Here is a 22,481-nt window from a genome sequence, read left to right as displayed (position 1 = left end):
AGCTCTTTTCAGTGGTGTCCAGTAACAGGACCAGAGGCAGTGGGCACAAACTGAAACACAGGAGGTTCCCTCTGAACATCAGGAAACACTTTTTCACTGTGAGGGTGACCCAGCACTGGCACAGGTTGCCCAGAGAGGTTGTGGAGTCTCAATCCTCACAGATATTCAAAAGCCATCTGGACATGGTCCTGGGCAGCTGGCTTTAGATGATACTGCTTGAACAGGGACATTGGACTAAATGACTTCTAGAGGTCCCTTCCAGCCTCAGTCATTCTGTGAAATGGCTTTGGAGAAAAGAAGGTGGCGGTCCTACTGGAAAAAAACCCATCAGTTGAATGGGAGTCAGCAATGCACCCTTGCAACAGTAAAAGCTATTGAATACTGGGCTGCATTAGTAAGAATGAAGTAGGCGAAAACAAGGAAAGTGATTATCATCCTCTCTGACATATTTGAGGCTACATTTGGAGTACTGTGTTCAGTTTTGGGTTTCCCAGTAGAAGAAAGCCTTTAAAATATTGGAGCGATTCTAGTGAAGGTTGCTACAAAAGTATGTGTACCTATGGTGTGTTGCACTTGGTCAGTGTGCGTGGTGTAACTGGGATTTTAAACATCTTGTTTGTAAAGTACACAAGCTGTACACTTACACATAGAGTAGATGATTTGGATCGGTTGCAGAAATTGTGTTCATCTGCATGTATTCTCCAAATCTAAATAATTCAGATATAAAGTACATGTGTAGAATAGCTTGCAGCATGCCTATGGTATGCATCATACTTGCAGATGCCCATAGCTGTGTATAGACATCATCTGGTTGATCATCGTGAGATTCAGAAATCACAAGTGGCTGAATTCTTGGTTTTCTGCTCAGAAATCCAAATGTATGGTAGACCTATTTATAAAGTACTAAGACCAGCTGGAGATGGAAGTTTTGAGAATCTACAGCAACTGGAAAGGTTATCTTAATAATAAGTCTACAGCTCATTTGATCTCGGTTGAAATTAGATCAGGATACCAGGGGCAGTAAGTGGAGCATCCATCTATACTTTGCTGCAAACCTTGCCACTGGAGGTTTCCTTCTCTTTGAATGAGAGCTGAATCAATTCTCTAGGATAGATCTTTTGGTTAAGTTACTGTTAAGGTGCCATTTTTTGACTGAGGTCCCTAATTTCTTCTGCCATGTTTTAAAATAAAGTGCCAGATTTGAGCATGAGAACCTACTTAATTTGCTTGCGTGTTAGAGAAATTGCAATTCATTGGTGTCCTGAAGCAGTTGCTTCCCCCCGCTATTTTAATGATTTTTAAATAGCATTTTCTTTAGCTTTCTTTTATTGTGACAAATCTTGATATAAACTTGACACCTTTTAAATATTGATTGTCTAGTGTGAATATATTGCCTGGTTACAACACTTCCATAATAGCAGTTCTGCTGTATAATAGCATTGCTGCTGTTTTTGTGGTAAATATTTCGGAACCGCTCCCATCTTTTACCTGTAATTGCTGCCCCTACTCACATATCTACTTTAAAGTATCTTTAAGAGCTGGCATACGTTACCTCATAAATTGGCTTGTTAATAGAATAAGAGTACTGCAGACTCTACCTTCTCCAGAGACCAGCAAATAATTTCTGCAATATTCTCAGTTTCCAGTGACCTATTTTTGAAAATACTCTATAATTCTAAAACAAAAAGCACTCACATATGCACTAATATAGGCAAAATGTCTCTCTTACTAGAGTGCAATTATGCAAGCAGGGACTATTTGCCACGTTGCTGGAGACTAGAGAATTAACATGCTGTTCTCAGCATGTTGTCCTTCATATGTTTCAAACCTTTTTCATAGCAAGGAAATGCGCTACTTTTGTGTAAAAAGGCCAGTGTTAATTTTCCACCTTAATTCCTCATGCATAATAGGGAAATAATCGCTTTCATACTATCTACTCATTCTGTACTCCATATGCTGTAAGGTTGTGGAAAATGGGATGTATTTTTGTGAAAGCAATGATGGGGTTTCTATGTTAAAAAAAAAAAAGTGAAATAAATTTTAGCTATGGAGTTATGACTAGTCCTTTATTAATTATCTATATCATACTAAGTTGCTTATAGAGTGCTCCTGTGGCAAAAATCTAGGCAAGAAGTATTCTTTATGACCTGGATGCCATGCTGCTTTTTTTTTTTTATCTTTAAGATGTCATACCTGCCATCTTTGTTTCTTAAGTATAGCAAATATTGACAAGATGCAAAAAAAGAATGGTTAAGAAAAGAATATGCTTTAGAGGCAATGTTTTAAGATCACGGAGAAGGGGACCAAAAGGAAGTTAGGTGAGCTCTAGTTGTGAACTTTGTTCAATGATTTCTTTCACAGTAAATCTGCCGTGAGTACCCTTTCTTCCAAAGGTGTAGGTAGGCTACAGTTGGCTAAAGCACATGAATCACAGTAGCATTTTGATGAAGAATTAGTTAGAAACAGCGTTGTCCAACCTTAAATGCTCAGATTCTATTAACTTTATCTTGCATCTAACTCTGATTAAACTCTTCAGTGCTGAAGGTGGTTTAGATAGTCTGCTCTGCTTTTCTGCAAGCTGGTGAGAGAACTTGAGCACTGGTGAAAGAATCATGCCATGTGCACTTTCTCATTTACAACTTTCAGCCTTATGCCTGTTTTTTTTTTTTTTAACCTTTACAATACCTGTTCTTAAACTTGAGTTTCTTCTTTTCCACTGAGTATTTAATAATATCGGTATATCCTTCCTAGAGCAAGGCTTGTATTATGAAAGACAAATACGTACATGCACAGGCATTTGTGTAGTTACAAAAATAGTCAGGACAAATTAACTGAAACACAAGATATAAAGGAATAAATTGTACAAAAGTTGGAAGAGGGAAGTGGATTTGATTAACAAAGTAAAGGAGGAAAGATAGCAAGGGAAAAGATGGGTGTCATAATTCTTAATTTCCTTGGAGGAACTGGTGACAGCTGTTCCTCAGAAATTAATAGCAGCCATATAAATATAAGGAACAAGAACTCATTTTGTCAAGGAGTTGATGGCATCAAAGGAAAAGAGATGGATTTGTATTGCTGTCATAGGGAAATAGGAATCGAAGGGATCTCAATAGGATCTGTAGCCCTCCTTCAAAACTATACCTATATAATGTCTATTTCATTTTTGTCAGCCTTCAGAAATCCTCCAGTGTTGGTGACTCTGCTGTCCCTGAAGGTGGTGTATTTCAGAGCTTCACTATTCTTATTGTCTACATGTTTTTTTTCTAGTATGTGCCCTTGTTATAATCTTCTTGCTGTTAAGTTAAACCTATTGCTACATGTCGTATTGATCACAGGATCGTAAGAAAGTTCAGGGTGGAAGGGATCTCAGGAGGTCTCTGGCCAAACCTCCTGCTCAAAGTAGGGTCAGCTGTGAGATGGGACTAGGTTGCTCAAGGCTTTATCCAGTTCCTTCTTGTAAACCTCTAAGGATGGGGATTAAGCAACCTCTATGGGAAACCTATGCCACTGCTTGATTCTCCTCATGGTGAAAAAGCTTTTCTTGATATATAGTTTGAATTTCTCTTGTTTCAACTTATGCCCATTGTGTTTCATCCTCCTGCCATGCACTGTTGTGAAGAGCCTGGCTCTATGTCCTTCGTAACTTCCTCATGGGTATGGGAAAGCTGCTTTTAGGTTCTCCCAGCACCACCTCTTCTTCATGCTGAAGAATTCCAGTTCCCTCAGTTTTTCCTCACAGGACAAGTGCTCCAGCCTCTGATGATCTTGGTGGCCCTCTGCTGAACTTACTCCAGTTTACTGATGTCTTGAGGGGCCTAAGACTGGATGTATTACTTTAGATATGATCTAACAAGTGCTGAGTAGAGCAGAAAAGATCCCCTGGTCTAGTGGCTGGGCCACAGTCCAGGATTACATTGACCATCCTTGCTGCCTGGAAGCATTGCCAGCTTATATTTGGCTTGCTGTCTTCCAAAATCTGCAGGTCATTTTCAGTTGCTCCCCAGCCAGTCAGTCCCCCAGCCTGCATTGTTTATTCCTCCCCAGCTGCAGGGCTTTGTATTTGTCCTTGTTGAATATTGACAGGCTCCTGTTTGCCCATTCTTTGAGTTTGTCTACATACCTCTGAATGGTAGCCCTGCCCTCAGGCATATTGACTGGTCGTTCCAATTTGGTGTCATCTGCAAGCTATTTATAAGAGCATATAAAAAGAGAACTCCTGTTACCTTCTCTTGAAACTTTTACCAGCATCATCATGCCTGCCATCAGTCTTGGGTTTGTTGAAACAGCCCAGTTTTTTCAATTTTCTGATGTCAGTCATGGTTTCTAAACCTCTGATATTGTTACTGGTCTCTTCTAGTCTATCCTTTTCTTGACATTCAGTGTCCAAAGCTGGGTGCATTATTTCACCTGAAATGTTTCATGCCAGTGTGATATTTGCCTTTTTGCTACAAAATAAGCTTGACATACTCAACTGTGATCTACTATAACTCCTTGATCCTATTGTGTAGAACCTGCTACAAAGCCAGATGTTTCCTATCATGCAGTTGATTATTGCTTCCTTTGAACTTGTCATGGTACTTATTGAATTGTATCCTATTATTTTTAAATTGTTTCTCATCATATAATCTAAATTATCCTCCACCAGTTTGTTGTCATCTGTGAAATTGATTTCATAAACATGCCCTCTATTTTGTGATCTAAGACACTCCTCATGAAACTATCGAGTAAAGCTGGGCCCAGAAAAATGCCTGAAAAACTTGAGTTGAAAAATCTTTTCTATTGACAGTGGGTCATTGAACCAGCTAATTTTGTATGCATTGTATTGGGTTTTTTTAGAATATTTGTGAAAATTTCATGTGAGGAACAGTGTGCAGTTGCAGGGATTTTTTTTCCAGATGTGAACTCCATGAGAACAAGTGTCACAGAAACCAATCCTGACTTTATTCCTCATTTACAAGATACTTACTTTATTAGGGTGTAGTGGAAAGCAGGGATGGAAGACTCAATAATTGAGAGGAGAGTGATTTGTGAGAGCTGATCTTAGAATTATGGAGGGGAGAAGGTGGACATTTGGGCTGTTAATAGGCTGTGCTTTATAATATTGGATATTAGCTTTAAGGAATTCTCAGTAATGTCTGTTTTGAGGGTTTGTTACCGGTAGCCTGGCCCAAAACCTCTGAAATATATGGGACTCCCTTCTTTTTGACTTCTGACCACATCTTTAGTTTCTCCTTTGAAAGTCTAAAGCTTGCCAGTACTTCTTGCTTGTCTTCTACAACGGTGAAGGAAGGGATCTGGCCTTTCTCCCCGAACAAGAGCAGAGACGCAACAGTCAGGCAATGTGCAGAAATGTATGATCAAACTGCTTTTATTTTTCATTTTTTCAAAAAGGGAACAGTGAAACTAAAAATAATATTAGCTAAAACAAAACTCCTTCTCCAGTGTGATTTTTTCTTACTATTAGTGTGAAGTGCTTTTTGGGTTTTTCATAAAGCATAATGCAGTTTGGAATATTTCTGATACAACTAATTGTGCTCTTTACTGAATTGCCATTTTTTTTTCTGCCCTTGTAGTTCAGTTAGCATCTGAATTTGGAACACATGGGATGCAGGAGAAATATTGTAATAAAATGCGTTTATTTCAGAAGCTTCTAATTATTTTAATTATTCCTCAAAAGATACAGTGCCATTATTTGTTAATGCTCTATTTTATGATAATAATAATTTAGACTGATGCAAATTTTACTGTGTTAAAATATTTTTACAACCTGTAACATTTAAAATACATATTTTTATTTAGGGTATTCTCTTGGTTTATGATATTACCAACGGCCAGAGCTTTGAAAATTTAGAAGACTGGTATAATGTGGTAAAAAAAGTGAATGAAGAATCAGAAACACAGCCACTTGTGGCCTTGGTTGGAAATAAAAGTAAGTTATTCATACTCAAATATTTATTGAAATACCCTGGATGTTGCTCTCTATTGAAGAAATGGCACAGGGCATGTATCTTTAGTAAAATGAAACTACATACTGTGTTGTATGTTGTTTCTGTGAACAGATGACATGTTTGGGTGTACCTCATTATTCTGGTTCTGGGCAGTTAGGTTGAGGGACTTGCTGCATCATGCTTTGCCTAGCCTGCAGCCTCTCTGCCTGTGTTTTCTTTACTTGGAGAGCAGCACACAGGAGTAGAGAGATCTCTCTCACCCATGTTTGAATCTGATAGGGCTTCAGGATATAGCCATGGCATGCATCTAAAATGGAGAACTGGGAAGCATTCCTGGATCTAATAACAGGTATATTTCATGGTTCTGTATGTCAAGAGGCTGCTAAATTAAGTACTGGTACATATTATTTAAAATAACTACACTGCGCACTAGGCGTAATATTTACGAGTTGCTTATTAGGCTTTTTTGCATGCTATCTGTAGTTTTGCGCATGAGGTTACTTATTTCCTGTTGTTCTGGGATTTTTTTAACCTGTCCTCTTTTAGATCATGTAAGTATGATAAATTATTTTCTTCTGACCACCAAAATATGCCACTTTAAATAACTATCACAGTTAGTTTCCTAATTGGATGAATTCCATATTCCCCCATTTCCAGCTAAGAAATCTTACAGAAACATCCTTATTAGCGTATCTGAGGTCTTGATCCTGGCTCTCTTACCCTTTTTCTATTGAAGATGATAAAAGCCACATAAAGCAATTTTAGAAACAAACTGGTGGAAACAGATACAGAATTTTTTAACAATGTAAATATGCTTTTTTAATGACAAAAAAAAGATTTTTTTTTTTACTTTCCAAGTAGGATGTGTCCATTTCACATGAACATGTCCATACCATGAACAAACCTGAAAAAAAGATCTCATCCAGCAAGTTAGTATTGTTTAAAAGCATTTGAAAACAATGTAGAGACAACACTTTATTCACAACCATTAACTGTAGTGTTGCTACTGTGATGCTGTAACATTTTATGATATTAATTATGAAAGACTACTTATTTTCTGGGAAGAAAACAGAGAAGCTCTTAGAGTTACAATATATAAATAGCACTTCTGAAAGTATAACATAGACAGTGTTGTACTCTAGCAGACCAGAGTCAATAATACAGATTCTGTTGAAATTCAAATGAAAAATATTTTTCACTGATTTATATTTTGCCCCGAAATTGGACTTCCTAGCTGGAGTTCTGCAAATCTTACAAAGTATTTATGGTAAGATGCACTGTAACGTAGGATAAATAATGTTCTTTTGCTGGAATGACACCATAGAGGTAGAAAATCAGACACTGATTTCAATTTGAAGGAGTTTTATTTCTGTTATACACCTTAAGTGTGTGTGTGTATATATATATTTTATATACATGTCTGCAATTCTTTAAAATCCAAGTATTTCCTGGGGAGCATCTGCAAATAGAATATGGTTTTGTAGGTGAGTTTCCAGATAAAGGCTGACACTGACTAGTGAAAGGGCTTTCATTTTATGAAAATAGCAGCTGAAGGAACAGTCTGCTTGCTACCTTGTTTTCCTTCAGAAGCTCTGTATAAAGAAAAAAGCAAACTATTGCTTTCACATGATCCTAAGGATGTTTCTTCTTGTGCACATGTCGAGCATGCAGGTGGTGCTGCTTACAGAGGTCATTTTTTTTGCTTTATTTTTATTTCAGCATTATAAAAATTAAGCTTTTAGAAGCGTATTGCTTTTCTGAATTCTGTAACAGGAGAAGAATATCTAGGAGGGCTTCCACCCCAATACTTTAATGGCCTGTGAGAGGTAACTGTAGTCAGGCTCCTATTGTTACATAAATCGAAAACAAGATAAGTGTTTAAATAGAAGCATGGTGTTGACTCTTGCATATTATGAAAGGGTAAAGCTACCAGTACAAACAAGTTCTTCAGGTGATATCACTATGTTCAGAATAGCTCAACTTCTTTACTCAGTAAGTGATAAGACACTGACTGGTACACAATGCAAGAGCAATAATAGGTTTAAAGCCAAGAAAAGCCATTTGATGAATTGATGAACTTATTTGACCTCATGCATCATACAGGAGAAATACTGTCAGTCAGTAGTTTCTGTCTCAGGATTATACTTGGGTTTTGAGCTATATGTGTCTTTTAGGAAAATGTCCAGGTATGCTCAGTTAAAGACTAGAAACATCTATATCCACAGGCAAGTTATTCTAACACTTAACTGTCTTTCTGATAAAAGTTTTAAAAAATTGCCAAGAATGCAGTTATTTTCATTCATAGCTACTGGAAAGCATTGCATCAGTATTTAGATACCTAGATAAGAATTTGGAAGCCCAGCTGAAACCATCCATTTTGAAATCTTGGTTTAAATTTAGTGCTCTTTTAAGTATACTTAGCTTGGGCTTAGGCTCTCATTTCACCATTTTCACTTACTAATACTGTCTGAAAGGAATGTGTATTTTTCCGTTTTGGGGTAAATACACCTGGGATCTCTGCTGTAGTGCTTCGGAAATAGGAATAAAGCCATAGTTTAAAAAAAGAAAAGCTTGGAGAAAATGAAATATAGAAAACATGAATTCTATTAGATGAAAATAATTTCCTTGGGTAATTTTGTCATTGAAAGCAAATTACTTCAGGTATACCAGTATATGGTGCATAATTGTGTACTAGCTGTTATATTGTCCATAAAACTGCATGACTTATTAGTCTTTTGTTGTATCAATTTGTAGTCATTCTGTTAAATATGTTAAGTTTGCAGGAGTTTCTTCAGTATTCCACCAACTGAAATTTCTGCATACAAAGCTCCAGTCAGGCTCCAGTCTCTCATCCATCAGAAATTAATTTGAAAATAATATAGTATGAATTGAGATCTCCTAAATTCTCCCACCCCTCTTTTTTCTCCCCCTCCCTCCCCCCTTTTGTTTTTCTTCAGGACTAGCTAAAATGAAGGGCTGTCATTGCCCACTAATTTATTAAAAATAATTGGAAGAACAAGAGCTTCAGAGATGCAGTCCTCCTTTGTGAAAGCGGTGATGATTTATTTAAGGTGACTGTCTTCCTCCTGGGTGCTTAGTTTTATTTTTCATTCTTTCTTCCTTCCCATACATCTTTTTTCCATAGCCTGACCTACACATTTCGTCAGAGAGAGTAGAGAACTGATTTAAGTCAAGATCTTGCCCAGACCTGCTTCCTGCACTTATGTCTGATTATCAGTTAATTCTTTGTCTTTCCATAATTTTTGTCTGTGTGTTTGGTAAACAACAAAAAGAATTGTAAAATTTAATGTAGACTTTTTCATAGTAACCATAAGTCATAAGATCTTAATAATCCTAAAATTTACAGTTGCCGTTGAATCTTAAATTTGACTTCCTTCTAACTTACTTTGCAGTATTTCAATCTTATTTAATACAAAATATATTTGAAGTGTGCTTATTTCTGTGTTGCCACTTCATTTGCACCAGAAATAAGGGAGTAAACCTTACTGGCAAGATGAACAAATGCTTTTGAGTTTCAATGTAGTAACTTAAAACTTTTATAGATATGTTGCTGTAAAATACTTTGACTTATATTTTACAGTATAAATTAAACTATAGTTATCAAGTGAATGAATTGTGTTTTGTGCACTTAGGATCTTTGCTTAAATTTGGTGTTGACAAAGTTCAGTAATCGCAATGGATCTTCTAGTCGTTAGTGTGAATTAGAGAGGTTTTACTGTGTTTTGTATGACTGATGTGTTTCTTTCCTTTCTACCTTGACCACTTTTTATATTTTCCTCTGCACTAATCTATAAGCAGACTCCTCAAGTGTCGCAACAACATTTTCAGTGGATATATTGTAAACAAAAATTAACCCAGGTTGCATGGGAGCTACACTCATTTTGATTTATAGCTACCAAGATGGTCTTAGGCCGGTGGTTATCTGTAGCTTATATAGGGGGTAGGAATTATCAGGTACCAGTGTATAGCGGATGGATGAATGATTTCTATTCTTAGAGATATTAACCAGATCCACTCCTCAATAAAGACTAATAACTCAGATTTTTAAACAGTCTTCATGACAGATGAGGGCACAGAGGAGAATGTATCAACACTAATTAAGAATGTTGACCGTTTGTTCGTCTTAGCCATGATTAATTGATCTTGGAGTGCTATCTCTGAACAGGAAGTGGTATGCTGTTACATTGCGAAGTTTAAAGGTTACATTTTAGTGTACTCTTTAACTTGCATTTACATACAACATAAAATGTTTTACCTATCTTATCTGAGCACAGAAAGAAACATTTTTCAGCCCAGATACAAATGAATGTTTGGTGTACTGTGTACTAATGCGAATCTGGCTGGTAACAGGACATACCCAGTCTGCTTTTGGACTCTGTTACTGCCTTATACACTTAGTCTCCCCAGTTGTACTTAGAAAATTTCTTCATTAATACTAATTTTGAGATTCTGGCTTATAAAATTCAGAACTATGCATTCATTCTCTTGTCCCTCTCAACCTTTCCCAGCTGTTTTCTGTTCTTGTTTCCTGTGGACTTGCACTTGTTAGGTCCTTCACCTGTAATTAAGACAAGTGTTGAGCAGCGAATGCAAAGACCCCTGTTCTTTTGAGTCTTATGCCTGATTAAACTAAAGTTCCTGTATGCTTGACAGCAGGTCCAGTCACCTGAGCCTCACACATGCTCCTGGGATTGGAGGGTAAACTACTTACATGTAGAGACTCCCTTAAAAAGAAAACCTTGTCCTGTGCTACGGTCAGTTTACCAACTCATTTGAATAAATGTAGAATGCTACCCTGTTTTAAAATATGTATAGAATGTTTGTCTCAACAAACTCGTAAGATTAATAGAAAATTGCAGTCTTACGGATTTGTTTGTTTCAATGGTCGGGTAACTTGGTTTTTTAATTGTTTTTAACAAGAAACTTAAATTAATGAAAGTGAAAATCAGAGGTGAAAATGATTTTTTTTATTCACCATACTAATACATTTCCAACCCAGTGCCTGAATGTGCTCTGTATTACTTCAGGGATGGGAGCAATCTAGAAACATACACATTTTTGAGTGATAAAATTACCTTGTTTGTCTGAGAAAGCATCTATCTTGCGAGATTTTGATCCTAAATCATGCTTGGCATAATATTAATGGTGCTGGCTACCACCACTGCCAAAGTGATCTATTTAATTATGTCTGTTAAATTGCTATGTGGTCAAGGCTACTAGACTGTGATATATGCCACATAGAGATACATAGATGGAGCCTGAGCCTCAAGTGTGGTTCTTTAGAAAGTAGCTGAGTTCACAGAAAATTATACAGAACAAAAGAAGGAAAGTTTATTGCTGTTGTGTAGTATTTACTTAGACATATTCCATTGGCTGAGAGGGGAAAACACCTGGCAGGACAGATCACAAGGATCTGGGCATATTTACTCCATTCTGGCCCCAATCTCGATGTAACCTGCTGTGATAAATATATCTGTTGCATCTGGTTGCAAATCATCCATGTTTTACTTGGACCCTTCTTTCAGAATCCTTCATAAAATGATCTCTTGGATGGGAAGTCACGGTGGACACAGCAGCTGCTAAATTACCTGATTAAAGGCAGATTTTTAGACTTCTGGACTTTTTTCCAGTGCTGTACCATTACTGGAGCATGTATACAAGATAGGTTTTGATGATGGCTCTCAAAAGCCGAGAGGCCTGTGCCAGAGTGCTAACAAAGAAAATAGAGCAGAAAGAGGAAGTATTTTCTGTCATGCTGCTCAAAAGAGAATTAATGATAATTAATTAATCATAATTTTCTGCCCTGCCTTTCTTCAGACCAGTTTCTGATGTTCAACACAGAAAGGATTAGCTAGTAGTGAGCTTGCTTTTTGATTTATGTTCTGCTGCAGTATGGGATTCAGTACAGGGATGAAGCTGAATAATATATACATCTTGCACACAGAAGATACATTACTGTTATACCACTCATCTGACTTTGACATTTGTACAGCTAGACAGAGCCCTGATATAAACAGGTGTAATTCTATGAAAATCAATGAATTTGAATTCATTTGAACCAGGACAGATTAGATGTTGTACAAACCGTTTGCCAAAATTACTGTTTTCTCATTCAGATCATATGGTGCTTTAACATGAAAGTGAGGATAGTCGTGAGCTAGTCCAACTGACAGACTGTTCTTCTGTTACGCTTTTTTATTTTAGTAAGTATGAATAACCTTGCTGCTTCTTCCTGCACTTAAAGTCTTGAGGCTGTGCTTCAGTTTTTTATTTGTGCATATAAGTTTCGCCTGCTAAGACCAACCAAGAACTAAGACCAAGTTCAAGGACCTGGTAGAATATTGTTATAGTTGGAACTCAAACACCAGTGTGACAGAAGTGCCAGTAAATAATATATTCTCATTCACTAACAGTTATGCTTAAATTCAGAAATATCTTTAAAGACGTCATTGAAAAATGGAAATAGAAGTAAACCGTTTAAATACAAAGGTTAGAACAGTATATGTATTCTATTTTTATAATAATACACAAATGAAATGCTGAGAGATCTCTTACTGTTTCCATGGATTTTGTCTGTAGTTTATTTAGCAATGTAGACATACGTCTAATAAAAAAGATGCTGCATAAACCATAGTCCAGGCTGAATGTGCTTCTGTTTTTGGTTTAGGTAGAAATGTTTTTTCTGGCTGCGTCCTTCATACTTAGGTCTTCTTACAACAAATGGAAAGCTCTTAATTGTACCTAAGGGAATAGTTAATCTATGGTGGACATATGGTGGACAAAAGCTGAGTCTAGTAAATGAAAAAAATTATAAACAGAAAATGTGTGAATGTCTGCACAGTCTGAGAGTCATGGGAGATATTGTACTGTTGGATTGTAGCTTATGTTAAGTAAATTTGCTGTTCTTTTCTCTTAGTATATTAATGGAAGCCAGTGCAGCATAAAATGTGTAGTTTTAAAAACCAATCAATTCAATGTCTATTTTATTGGATTGAAAAAAACACCTGTTTTTAAGACAGGACAGAATTTCTTTTCTTTGCAAATTGTCCTGCTCCCACCTTTGCCATATGACACAAATGCAGTTTGATTTCATTAGTGGAGTGAAGCTCTCTGAAATTTTTAAAAGTTACAACATTTGATTGGGTGCAGTTAATCAGTGTTAACCCTGAGCAACTCTTGGGCTTTATAGATTCAAGCATTGTATGTGGTTGCACTGCTCCAGCAAAAGGTTAAGTATTAATGGAAAATGTTCACAGCTCTTTTACTCAAAGAAAACATGTTACTTGTAAGTTTTCTTTTGATTTTACTTTTACAGTTACATTGAATGTCTTCATTCATTTAGCCATCCATAAAGCAAATATTGTTGCACATGCAGTGGATAATAAGTCTTTTTAGGACTACTTGTGTGGTATGTCACAGATCATTAACTGCAAGTAACCACCTGACTTGAGGGAAGTCTGGAAGCATCATTACAGTGAAATAAGCTTTTATTTCTGTATCACTGCAGCACATTGATTTGTAGGAATGTCTCCATTAGCTACTGTGGAAATATATTCTCATATATTATTATTGAAGGAAGTTGATGAGAGAGGATAACCAAATTTCAAGTGTGAATAGGGCATTAGTATAAGGATTTTGGACAAAGTGGAAAAAAGACAAGTGCTATTGTAGCATTATTTTCCATTTAAAAACTAGATAAGTCAATAAACTAATCTTTTTGTAATGCTTCACAGTTTTATAATCAGACTAATAAAATATAGTAACAGTTGTACAGTATTTATGTGTACGCTGCAACTTCAACTCAAATGCATACAGTAATTGAGTATGTTTTCTACTCTGTACAGGCAGAAAGTGTGGAAGAGAAGTTTCTTCCTAATCAGCAGGGAAAACTTAAGCCTTTTCTATTTATTTCGATGAGCATAAGAATTTAAGATTTTTTTTTTTTTTTGGAAGTAACCATTAATTATTTCAGCTCAATTTAGAGGATGAAGGATAGCCTATGTTAATAGGGGGAATAATCATAATGGATAACCTCCATTAATGTGATTAATAGGAGTTTGTAGTATGAAAAATGCAATTCTGAAACATTGTCCTGAAAGTAGTTTAGAAAATTTTAAGATTTTACAGAGATTAAAATTAAGACAATAATTTAGGATTATCTTGCTATGTTCCTGTTTTTCAGAATAATTTGCTGTCAGATCCTTTAGGAGCAAAATACAATAGAAGACCAATAAATGAATAGAGTGTTCAAATCAGCTTCTCTTAGTCATATAGTATGAGCTATGTGCATGCAGAGTTAAGAATGAAGAAGAAAAATTATGGGGAATGCATTATATGTATATTTTACAATTGTATAATTGTCAGGACATTATCATGTTTATTAGGGATTTGCAAGAGAAGAAGCCGAAATGAATGGTACTATTTCAAGTTTAGTCCACAGTTACAGCTCCATACATTTGATATAATGAGACATCCTGAGTTTATGATGCCTATTTCAGTATAGGAGCATGTATACTCTGCTAAATGTGTGGCTTTTTTGATAGATCTTTAAGCATATTAATGCCTTCATGACCTTAGCACCTCTGGTTATGAATTCTTCATTGTTCCAGTATTTGAGATGGTATGTCCTGATGAGGTTTTGAATGAGCTTGCAATTTCTTTCTGCTATCTACTTCGGTTTATTTTACAGGTCAGGGTTTTTTGAGGAAAAAAAAGGTATTTGAAAAAAGGTATTTCATTACTTGTCTGTGTAATATGAGACTGTGAAGGTGTTACCATGGGAGTAACTGCTAAGCCAGTATCAAACGTTGTTTGATCTTACTAGTTCACTGAGATAAGCCAGCTGGTTTAAACACAGACAGCATTGTTGTTGTTATTGTTGTTATTTACACTCTGTGCTTCCAGCTCTCATGATATGGAGCATAATCTGAAAATACGTTTGTTGTTTTCACAGGAGAGATCTAAGATTCTGTAGTGCCAAAAAATCAGTTAAAAATCAGTTAAGATTTGCTAAAACGTGTTTATTAAGGAGATGGAGTACAGTGATGATGAATGGTAAATTAGAAATCTAGTTTGTTTATTTGAAATAAGGTCTTAAAAGAGGGGGGCTTTATGTACAATGTAGGTAGTTTCTGTTTAAAAAATGCTGAGTTTCCTATGAAATTTTCATGATATATTTTAGCATTTTTAACTATTTTTTTACAGAAGTAGTGCTTTCAAAGTTTTGTCTCCATTGCTTAATGATGCAACAGTGTATTTGTGAATATCACAAGGGAATTATAAACATGTAGCAGATATGTACCTTCTGCTGAACCTTTGAGAAGGCTTAATTTCATTCCATCCATGCATCCTTTGATGCTCTGAACACAAGGAGCAACCATCCCATCTCATCCAGATTAGTATTTTTAACACTTAAATTTTTTTACATCACATTTACTGCATTCTTTTGTTCAGTGTGGGGAATCACTGACCTTAAAATAAAAATGTTGGTTGTTTACATAAGTGTAAATTGAGAGCATGTTTAGTAACTTAAAATGAGCTGCTCCAAGTATACCCTGGTGTTTTTGTGACTAGCCCCTAGATTATAAAATTATTTTGGATTACTTTTTATATATATATACACACACCATGTGGTCTTTCTTTTGTGGTAAGTATTGTCCAATATGTTTACTTAATTATGTGTGAAAACAGGAATATATTATACTAGTATAACACTAGTATGTGATGGTAGAATTCATTGGTTTTGAAATATGTATACAGAAAGAGGAATAACATTACCTTTTTCTGACTTTGACTAGAGAACTTATTCCTAAGCATTCCTACATAATAGCATTTGAAAACTGCCACCAGGATTATTGCTCTTTTGTTTCAGATGCTAACCAAACACAAATTCAAAAAAAGCTACAGACTAAATAGTTGAGTGGAACACACAGAATAGTAAAATGTCTTAAGAAAGGCTTGCTTTTGAAAAATACTGGGATGTAATAATTATGTATATTGAGGGCAACTTTAACTTTAAAATGCTGGATTTTGCAATCTTAAGTATTTTTTGTGGTAGATAATTTAAAATGAAGGCCAGAAAAATAAGTTAAGATTTGTACAGATAGCACACCTTTGATACTGTTGAAAGAAAGAGAGACCCTCAGTTGCTAAAAACTTTATACATTTACAGGAGAAGTTTGAAAAGTCATTGCTGTAGGCATGCAGAAGGAAGAAAGCAGTGTACAGGAGTTGTTGGTCAAGCTGTTAAGTTGAACTGTTTCAAAAATATTTTTATGTTCTGCTGCCCACATAGAAAATTGTGGCATTTTGGAGTCTACTTATCAGTCCCCATTCAAAACCATTAAGGAAAGCTTGAAGTATTTTGGTTTGGAGATGCCACTGCCGTGTCTCATGGGAAATGTAGTGCTGATGCTTCTCGTCCCATTCTCCTACAGGCTATGCTTCTGACTCTATGGATATAAAGGCTGGTTTTGGTTTTGTTTTATTTTTCCCTTTATATCTTCCGTGATATATCACATCCCCTTAGGTGTGATAGGGCTTTGTGAGAGTAATGCCTCATGGATACTGTCCAACTGGCAAATCCAAACTTTGGAGAAAATAACAGTATAAGACAAAACCCTCCCTCTCATTAGGCATCATACTGATCTTTCTGAATCAAACTATTCTGTTCTCTTGGTTACAATTTTTTTAGGGAGTTAGTTTTATATGGAAAAAGGAACCTTTTTGAGCAGAAAAAGCAGTTTTCAGTGCAATAAAAAACCCCTGGTAGTTCCGACTGATAATTCTGGACTAGTCCAACTGTAGAGAGTTTCCAGAGTTTTTGATTTTGATCCATTGTTCAATTCTAGGAATATTGTTATGGTAGTTTGTTTTAATAACATTCCCCTGTACTTGCAGATAGTAGAGGGGGAAAAAAGCATAGTCTGGTTATATTGCAATTCTGTGAGGTTAAAAATGGTTCTGTGTGCAGAGTATTGACAGTTCTTTCACAGCAATATTCAGTAAACAATACTGTAAAGAAATTTTCTAGAAAGCACTGTATAAAGCAGTTGTAAAATATGGAATGCAAGTTCAGGCTGTAGAAAGGTTCTGGGTTTTCCTAGAAGTTACTTAATGCGTTCTTTACTCTGTTAGTTCTTGTCATCCTACAGTAACTTCATGCTACAGGAACTGTAACTTTCTACAACACTATGGATGTCTGTCAGGTACAGTTACTGAAAATGTCTGAACTTAATAATGTTTGAACTTGCATGTTTGGTTTGTTTTTTTGTTTTTTTTTTAATGTGGAGGGGTTTTATTCCTTAAGTTGTCTCAAGCTACACAGTAGAAGTAAAGGAAACAATGTAATGAAACAATAAAGAACAGTCATTGTAGAGATCTCTATTGCCAGCTAATATATTGCCTAATTAATAATTAGCAGTTTTCTTGGGCTGGCTTTTTAAAGTCCATATATTAAGATGACCTCCTCTTAAACCGTAAGTTTTGCAGTTTTATTTTAGGAATGGTGTATCCAAAAGGTTTTTAGAGAATAGTTACTGGTGTAGTTGCATGTTTAAGTGGTTGATCACTAGGGCAATAATGCTGGTTTCTGAGCACAGCCAGTACTTTTTCCAGCTGCTTTATAGTGATATCTTGAAGCTTAAAATGTAATCTATATGGGTAAGCCACAAAAGCCACTATATATTAAAGCAGACTCTGACAGTAAATCAAAATTGAACAGCTGGCAACACTACTAAAGTAATAAACTTATTTATTAAAAAAACTAAACAGAAGAATTATATTAAAAAGAGAGGAATATGTTCTACAGACCAGTGGATATAGCTTAAAACCTGGAAAGTGCTGCAGATTAAGGGCCCAATTTATGAACATCTGTTCTGGCAGTTTTTGTGAGATTCTCATGTTCTTTACAATAAAAGTGTGAAACATGTTTTTTCCCCCATACTAATCATGCTTTTCTGCAGTTCATAAAACTTGCATTGAGCCTTATGCAACTGGGCCTGTCTGCTTTACACACTTGCTAGAGTAATTACTATTCATGAAAGAGTAAGTACTATAGCAACGTCACAATCCCACAATATACACTTATCCTGACCTGTTCCAAGTGGTCTCATTTGCTTCAAAAGCAGTGAAAGAACACTGAAGTTTCCTTCATGTATTTAACCTTAGAGCGTGGCAATGAACTAATAATGGAAGCAGGTCACTAGAGAGCAAAATGGACAGAAAAATGTCTTGTACATGGCTTCTGTAAAAGTGAAACATACTTACAAGTCCGCTGGTTTGCTCTTTAACAGTCACCAAAACAACTGTTAACTCCTCTCATCTCTTAATTTTGAAATAAAGGATCATAGAATGATTATTTTAATGACGATGTTTACACTGAATAGTACCCTACATTTTTGTCATATTGACAGGTATGTGGGGATAAGCTTTAGGATATTCTTGATCTGCTTTGAGAGGGAACTGAAAAATCATAAATTCAAAAGTGAGTGTCTAGTTCCACTCACTGTCAGCGGTACTGTTTTGCCTTTAACGTCAGTGTGACCAAGACCAAGATTTGTTTTGGAGATTTTAGCCAGAAGCCCTATTTTATAATCAGACTTGATCTGCATGGCACAGGTCATGGTATTTTTTCTTTAACTCTAGCTTCGTGTCTAGTAATTCAGACTGAACTAGAATTGATCACTGTGAAAAGGCCATCAGTTTTTCTCTCAAGCAGTGCAGACTCTATTAACACCCCAAACCCTGCTGCCATTAGGAGACAAAGTCAGTCTTTCAACAAAATCAGAGATTAGGAAACCAAGGCGCAAAGGAAACACTGAGCCAACATGCAATAAACCCACTTTCCTTGTCCTGAGCAGATTATATCGCTTTATTGATGAAAATGGTTATGCTTTCTTTCCATTTGAATAGTTATGTTATGCCTTTATTTATTAGGTTGCAGAACCATGTGCTTTTATAGTTGTTTAACCTGAGGAGAACACTTCCAGGTAAGAATCCTCAAGACAGGAAAATCTCTGTGCTCCTTTTGGGACCTAGCTTCTCATACGTTTAGGGTCATACTGTCTGACAGGGGCGAAAAGACACAGTGTTTCTGGTATTCTTTGGATGAAGAAATACCTTGTGGGACCAAGGTATCTGCTGTTTCCATGCCATCCATTTTTGAGCATTTTATAGTGTGGGTGCATCTCTGTGGTCTTATTTGTAGTGTGTATCAATTTCTGAGATGGCTTGGCCAATTATTTTTCAGCTAACTTGTGGAATATTAAGGAATTGTATTTCTGCCGAATGTATATTGGTCATTGATAGTTCCTTTTGTCTTTTCATTGAGCGATACTTTTATAATTCATTTATGTATATTTGTAGTGCTGAGGGCAGTACTATTAGGCAACTAAACAAAAAGTGACTTATAACCACTTCATAGTTATGGAAGTTGAATTTTCTTTCTGCTCTGTCTAATATGAAACATGTTTTGTTAATTGGTGCACTATAAATCATTTTATCTGTCAGTGGTGTACAGTACATTAATCTCAGTTCTTAAAGCATGGTTTCATTTTTAGAAGGTTCAGAAACATTAGTGCTATATTTGCTTTATCAGTGTGTTTACCTGTGGTGAACTTTTATTTGTTATGTTTGATGTGTTAAAGGGCACAAATGTAATTTATATGCACCTGCATAAAATGTTTTACGTGTGACCTGGGTTTCATTTGTCAAACTGTGCCTTGAATTCAGCAAGGAACTAACCCAACAGAAATCACGGCTTCATATCATCAAAGACAGTATCAAGTTATGTCCCAGAGGAACCCTAGGCAGGGATCCAGGTTGTAGTGTTTTTTATTGGACATGACCAGAATATTCTGGATTCCTGGTTTTGGTTAGGTCAGATTTTATATTTGTTGTGAGTGCGTTATTTCTCATCCTTGAGTCTCTTGCATGTGGGTGGACAAGGGAGGCAAACAGATGAGTGCATCACTAAAATTTTCCACCTGCCTCCCTCTATTAGGCTCTGCTGTCCAGGCTGGATTGTATGTCTCTCTTCTTGCACTTTTTTATCCTCTCCATTCTCTTTACACCTAGTCTTGGTGCAAAGGGAATGCTCTTGATGTTGGTTTTCTTTTTTGTTTATAGATCTTCTGGGAGTGCTGCTTCATCAGCCCGATATGGACACCAGGTTTTTGTTCTTTTTATTTAAATAGTTATGTTTTGAGAAGTGTGGGTTACTTTGCATACTTTTGTAGTATATTAGACATCTTGTAAAAATTCTAGCAGCTTCTCTGGCTGAATAAGCTTGATGGATGAACTGCTAAGGTCTTTTGGTTTAAATAGTAGCTGTACTAGTCTAGTGCACTGGAAAAGAGTTCTTTTGGAGCTGTTACAGTCTACAGGGTGTATAATCCATGTGGATTAATGTGGTGTTTCCTTCATAATCCTGTGAACTTTCTGTCTTAAAAATACTGTTACGTTTTTCCTAAGAGTTTTAGTAGAAAAGACCCTTCAAATATGTGACGATAACTAGAATTAATATATTGTAATCGTGTGCTTTTGTACTTAAGGTGTACAAGTAGAAATAAAACGTGGCATTTTTATTCTCCTTTCTTTCTGTGAGTTTTTTGTTTGTTTTTTTGAATTTAGTATCTAGTGCTATGTATTAAGTAATTAAGCCAAGAGGGCAGAATTTTTGTGAATATGCCAGTGCTTAAAAATGTAGACTGCTGTCTGGTGGGATTTTCAAATGTGGTTAAACCATTGCTTAGTTGCACAGTGGTTGCTTTGGTACTTTAAATAAAGTCCACCTAGGAATACCTGCTTGCATCTTTCAGTATCTCAATACTGTTGCAAATCTAATTCTAAATGTTTATTTATTCCAAGAAGACATCTCAATGCAGGGGAAGTTAAATTGTTTTGAGAACCAAACCAATAAATATATGGCAGTATTAGTGAGCTAGTTCTGAGTTGTGTGTCTGAGTTTTCTGAGTTCCCAAATGTATTTGGGAATAATATTGGAATCTGTGAAGCCACTTCACTCTGGAATTAATTTTAGGATTGCTCTGAGGGAGAAGCATAGTAGATAGCCAAATTAAATTATATTTGCAAAATACAATTTAATTTAATTTTGGAAAACATTTCTCAAGAAACATAGAGTTAACTTCCCATTAGCTAATAAAATCACTTAAGTGTAGTGCGCACTTAGTTTCGTGAAACTTATTTTGTGTATTTACTCTACCTCACTTCTTGTTCTGGAATTCTTTTCCCTAGCATCAGCACAGCTGCATCATCCATTTCCACGGTCCTTTTAACCTCCACTTTTAATTAAAAAAAAATTAAATCAGATGCTGTTTAAAGCTTCCCATTTAGTTTTGGGAAAATAAAAGTTCACATCTAGCTTAGGCGTGTGTGAACAGCTGTTAAAAGCCACAAGCAAAACGATACTTATAAAAGTGGTGGGGGGAATTTTAAGAGCAAGCTGCCAGTTTGACTGTACTTTTCAATAGCTCTTCACTTTCAGCCAAATGGTTTTAACAATAATTTTCTTTGAAAAAAACTGTGTTTTATAGAAGCAGCAGCCCAAGCAGTTAGGCCAGTGGTAATAGGAGGCAACTTGCCATTTCTCTTTAACTTTTTATGAAATTTTCCTTTGAATCTGGGGAAATTGCTCATTAGAGAGGTTGGAGGGGCTGATGTCCACCCGTGCCCACCCACCATGTAGGTACATCTGTTCCCATCTAATTCTAATGAGGGATCTCGTTCATTGAAATTCCCGAGTTCCAAGACTAAGCGTAGAAGGATAATACTTCCCTTGTGCCATATTTTGCAGGCATTATAGTCCTGCTCATGACTTAAGCATTTTGAGGTAATCATAGGCTTTCTTTTTTGAGTCTGAGTTACCAGATTTGACTAATTGGTTGGACAGAAACATGCAGGGAATTTATCAGATGTTGAATATTTAAAAGAAAGAGGAAAGATTTAGACTGTTCCTTGTTCAATCCATCTTCTGTACTGTAAGGAGCTTTCAGAGAAAAAAAAAAAATAGTTCCTTCAAGAACATTTTGTCTTTACTGATGGGAGGGTGGGGCTAGAGTATAAAATGCTCTGCGACCTAATAACTCTGTATATGTATCTCTGGAATTTGTTTAGGCAATTGTCTTTGGGCCTGTCCTAGCTGGTCCATTCCATAAGCGAGACGTCATCGCTGCAGTGCCGTCCCAGATGTATGGTGGGAGTCTGTCTGAACAGGCGTGACCAGTCCCACTGTGCTAGGGGGACAGTAAGTTCGCTTAGCTCAAGCGTACTTGCACTAATTATTATGCACTAATACTCCTTCAGAGCATGCATCTGGATGTGGAACTGTCTTCATACAGTTTGGAAGCCTGGCAGATATATGGCTGTAGCACCGACCTGGGCTACATGTGGCATATAGATATAACCTTGTATGTGTGAGTGCGACAGAACAAGCTTTGCATGGTAACTTGTGCTGATCCACTGAGGTGAGATGTCCCTTGAGCCATGTGTTCT

At 36.2% G+C, this 22,481-nt stretch overlaps 1 protein-coding gene across 2 annotated transcripts in view; it reads left to right on the top strand.

Moving 5' to 3' along the window:
• RAB28 (RAB28, member RAS oncogene family) overlaps positions 1 to 22,481 on the top strand; it is a 66,127-nt gene that overhangs the window by 15,270 nt on the left and 28,376 nt on the right. For both annotated transcript variants that reach the window (XM_059817953.1, XM_059817954.1), the window contains exon 4: positions 5,800 to 5,929. In XM_059817953.1, coding sequence (XP_059673936.1) covers positions 5,800 to 5,929 — 130 coding nt within the window. The remainder of the gene's footprint in view (positions 1 to 5,799; positions 5,930 to 22,481) is intronic.

Source organism: Gavia stellata, chromosome 5, assembly GCF_030936135.1.
Source record: "Gavia stellata isolate bGavSte3 chromosome 5, bGavSte3.hap2, whole genome shotgun sequence".
In the NCBI taxonomy this organism is placed as follows: domain Eukaryota; kingdom Metazoa; phylum Chordata; class Aves; order Gaviiformes; family Gaviidae; genus Gavia; species Gavia stellata.
Note: the sequence above shows the minus strand (reverse complement) of the source record. Positions and strands in the feature narration are given on the sequence as shown.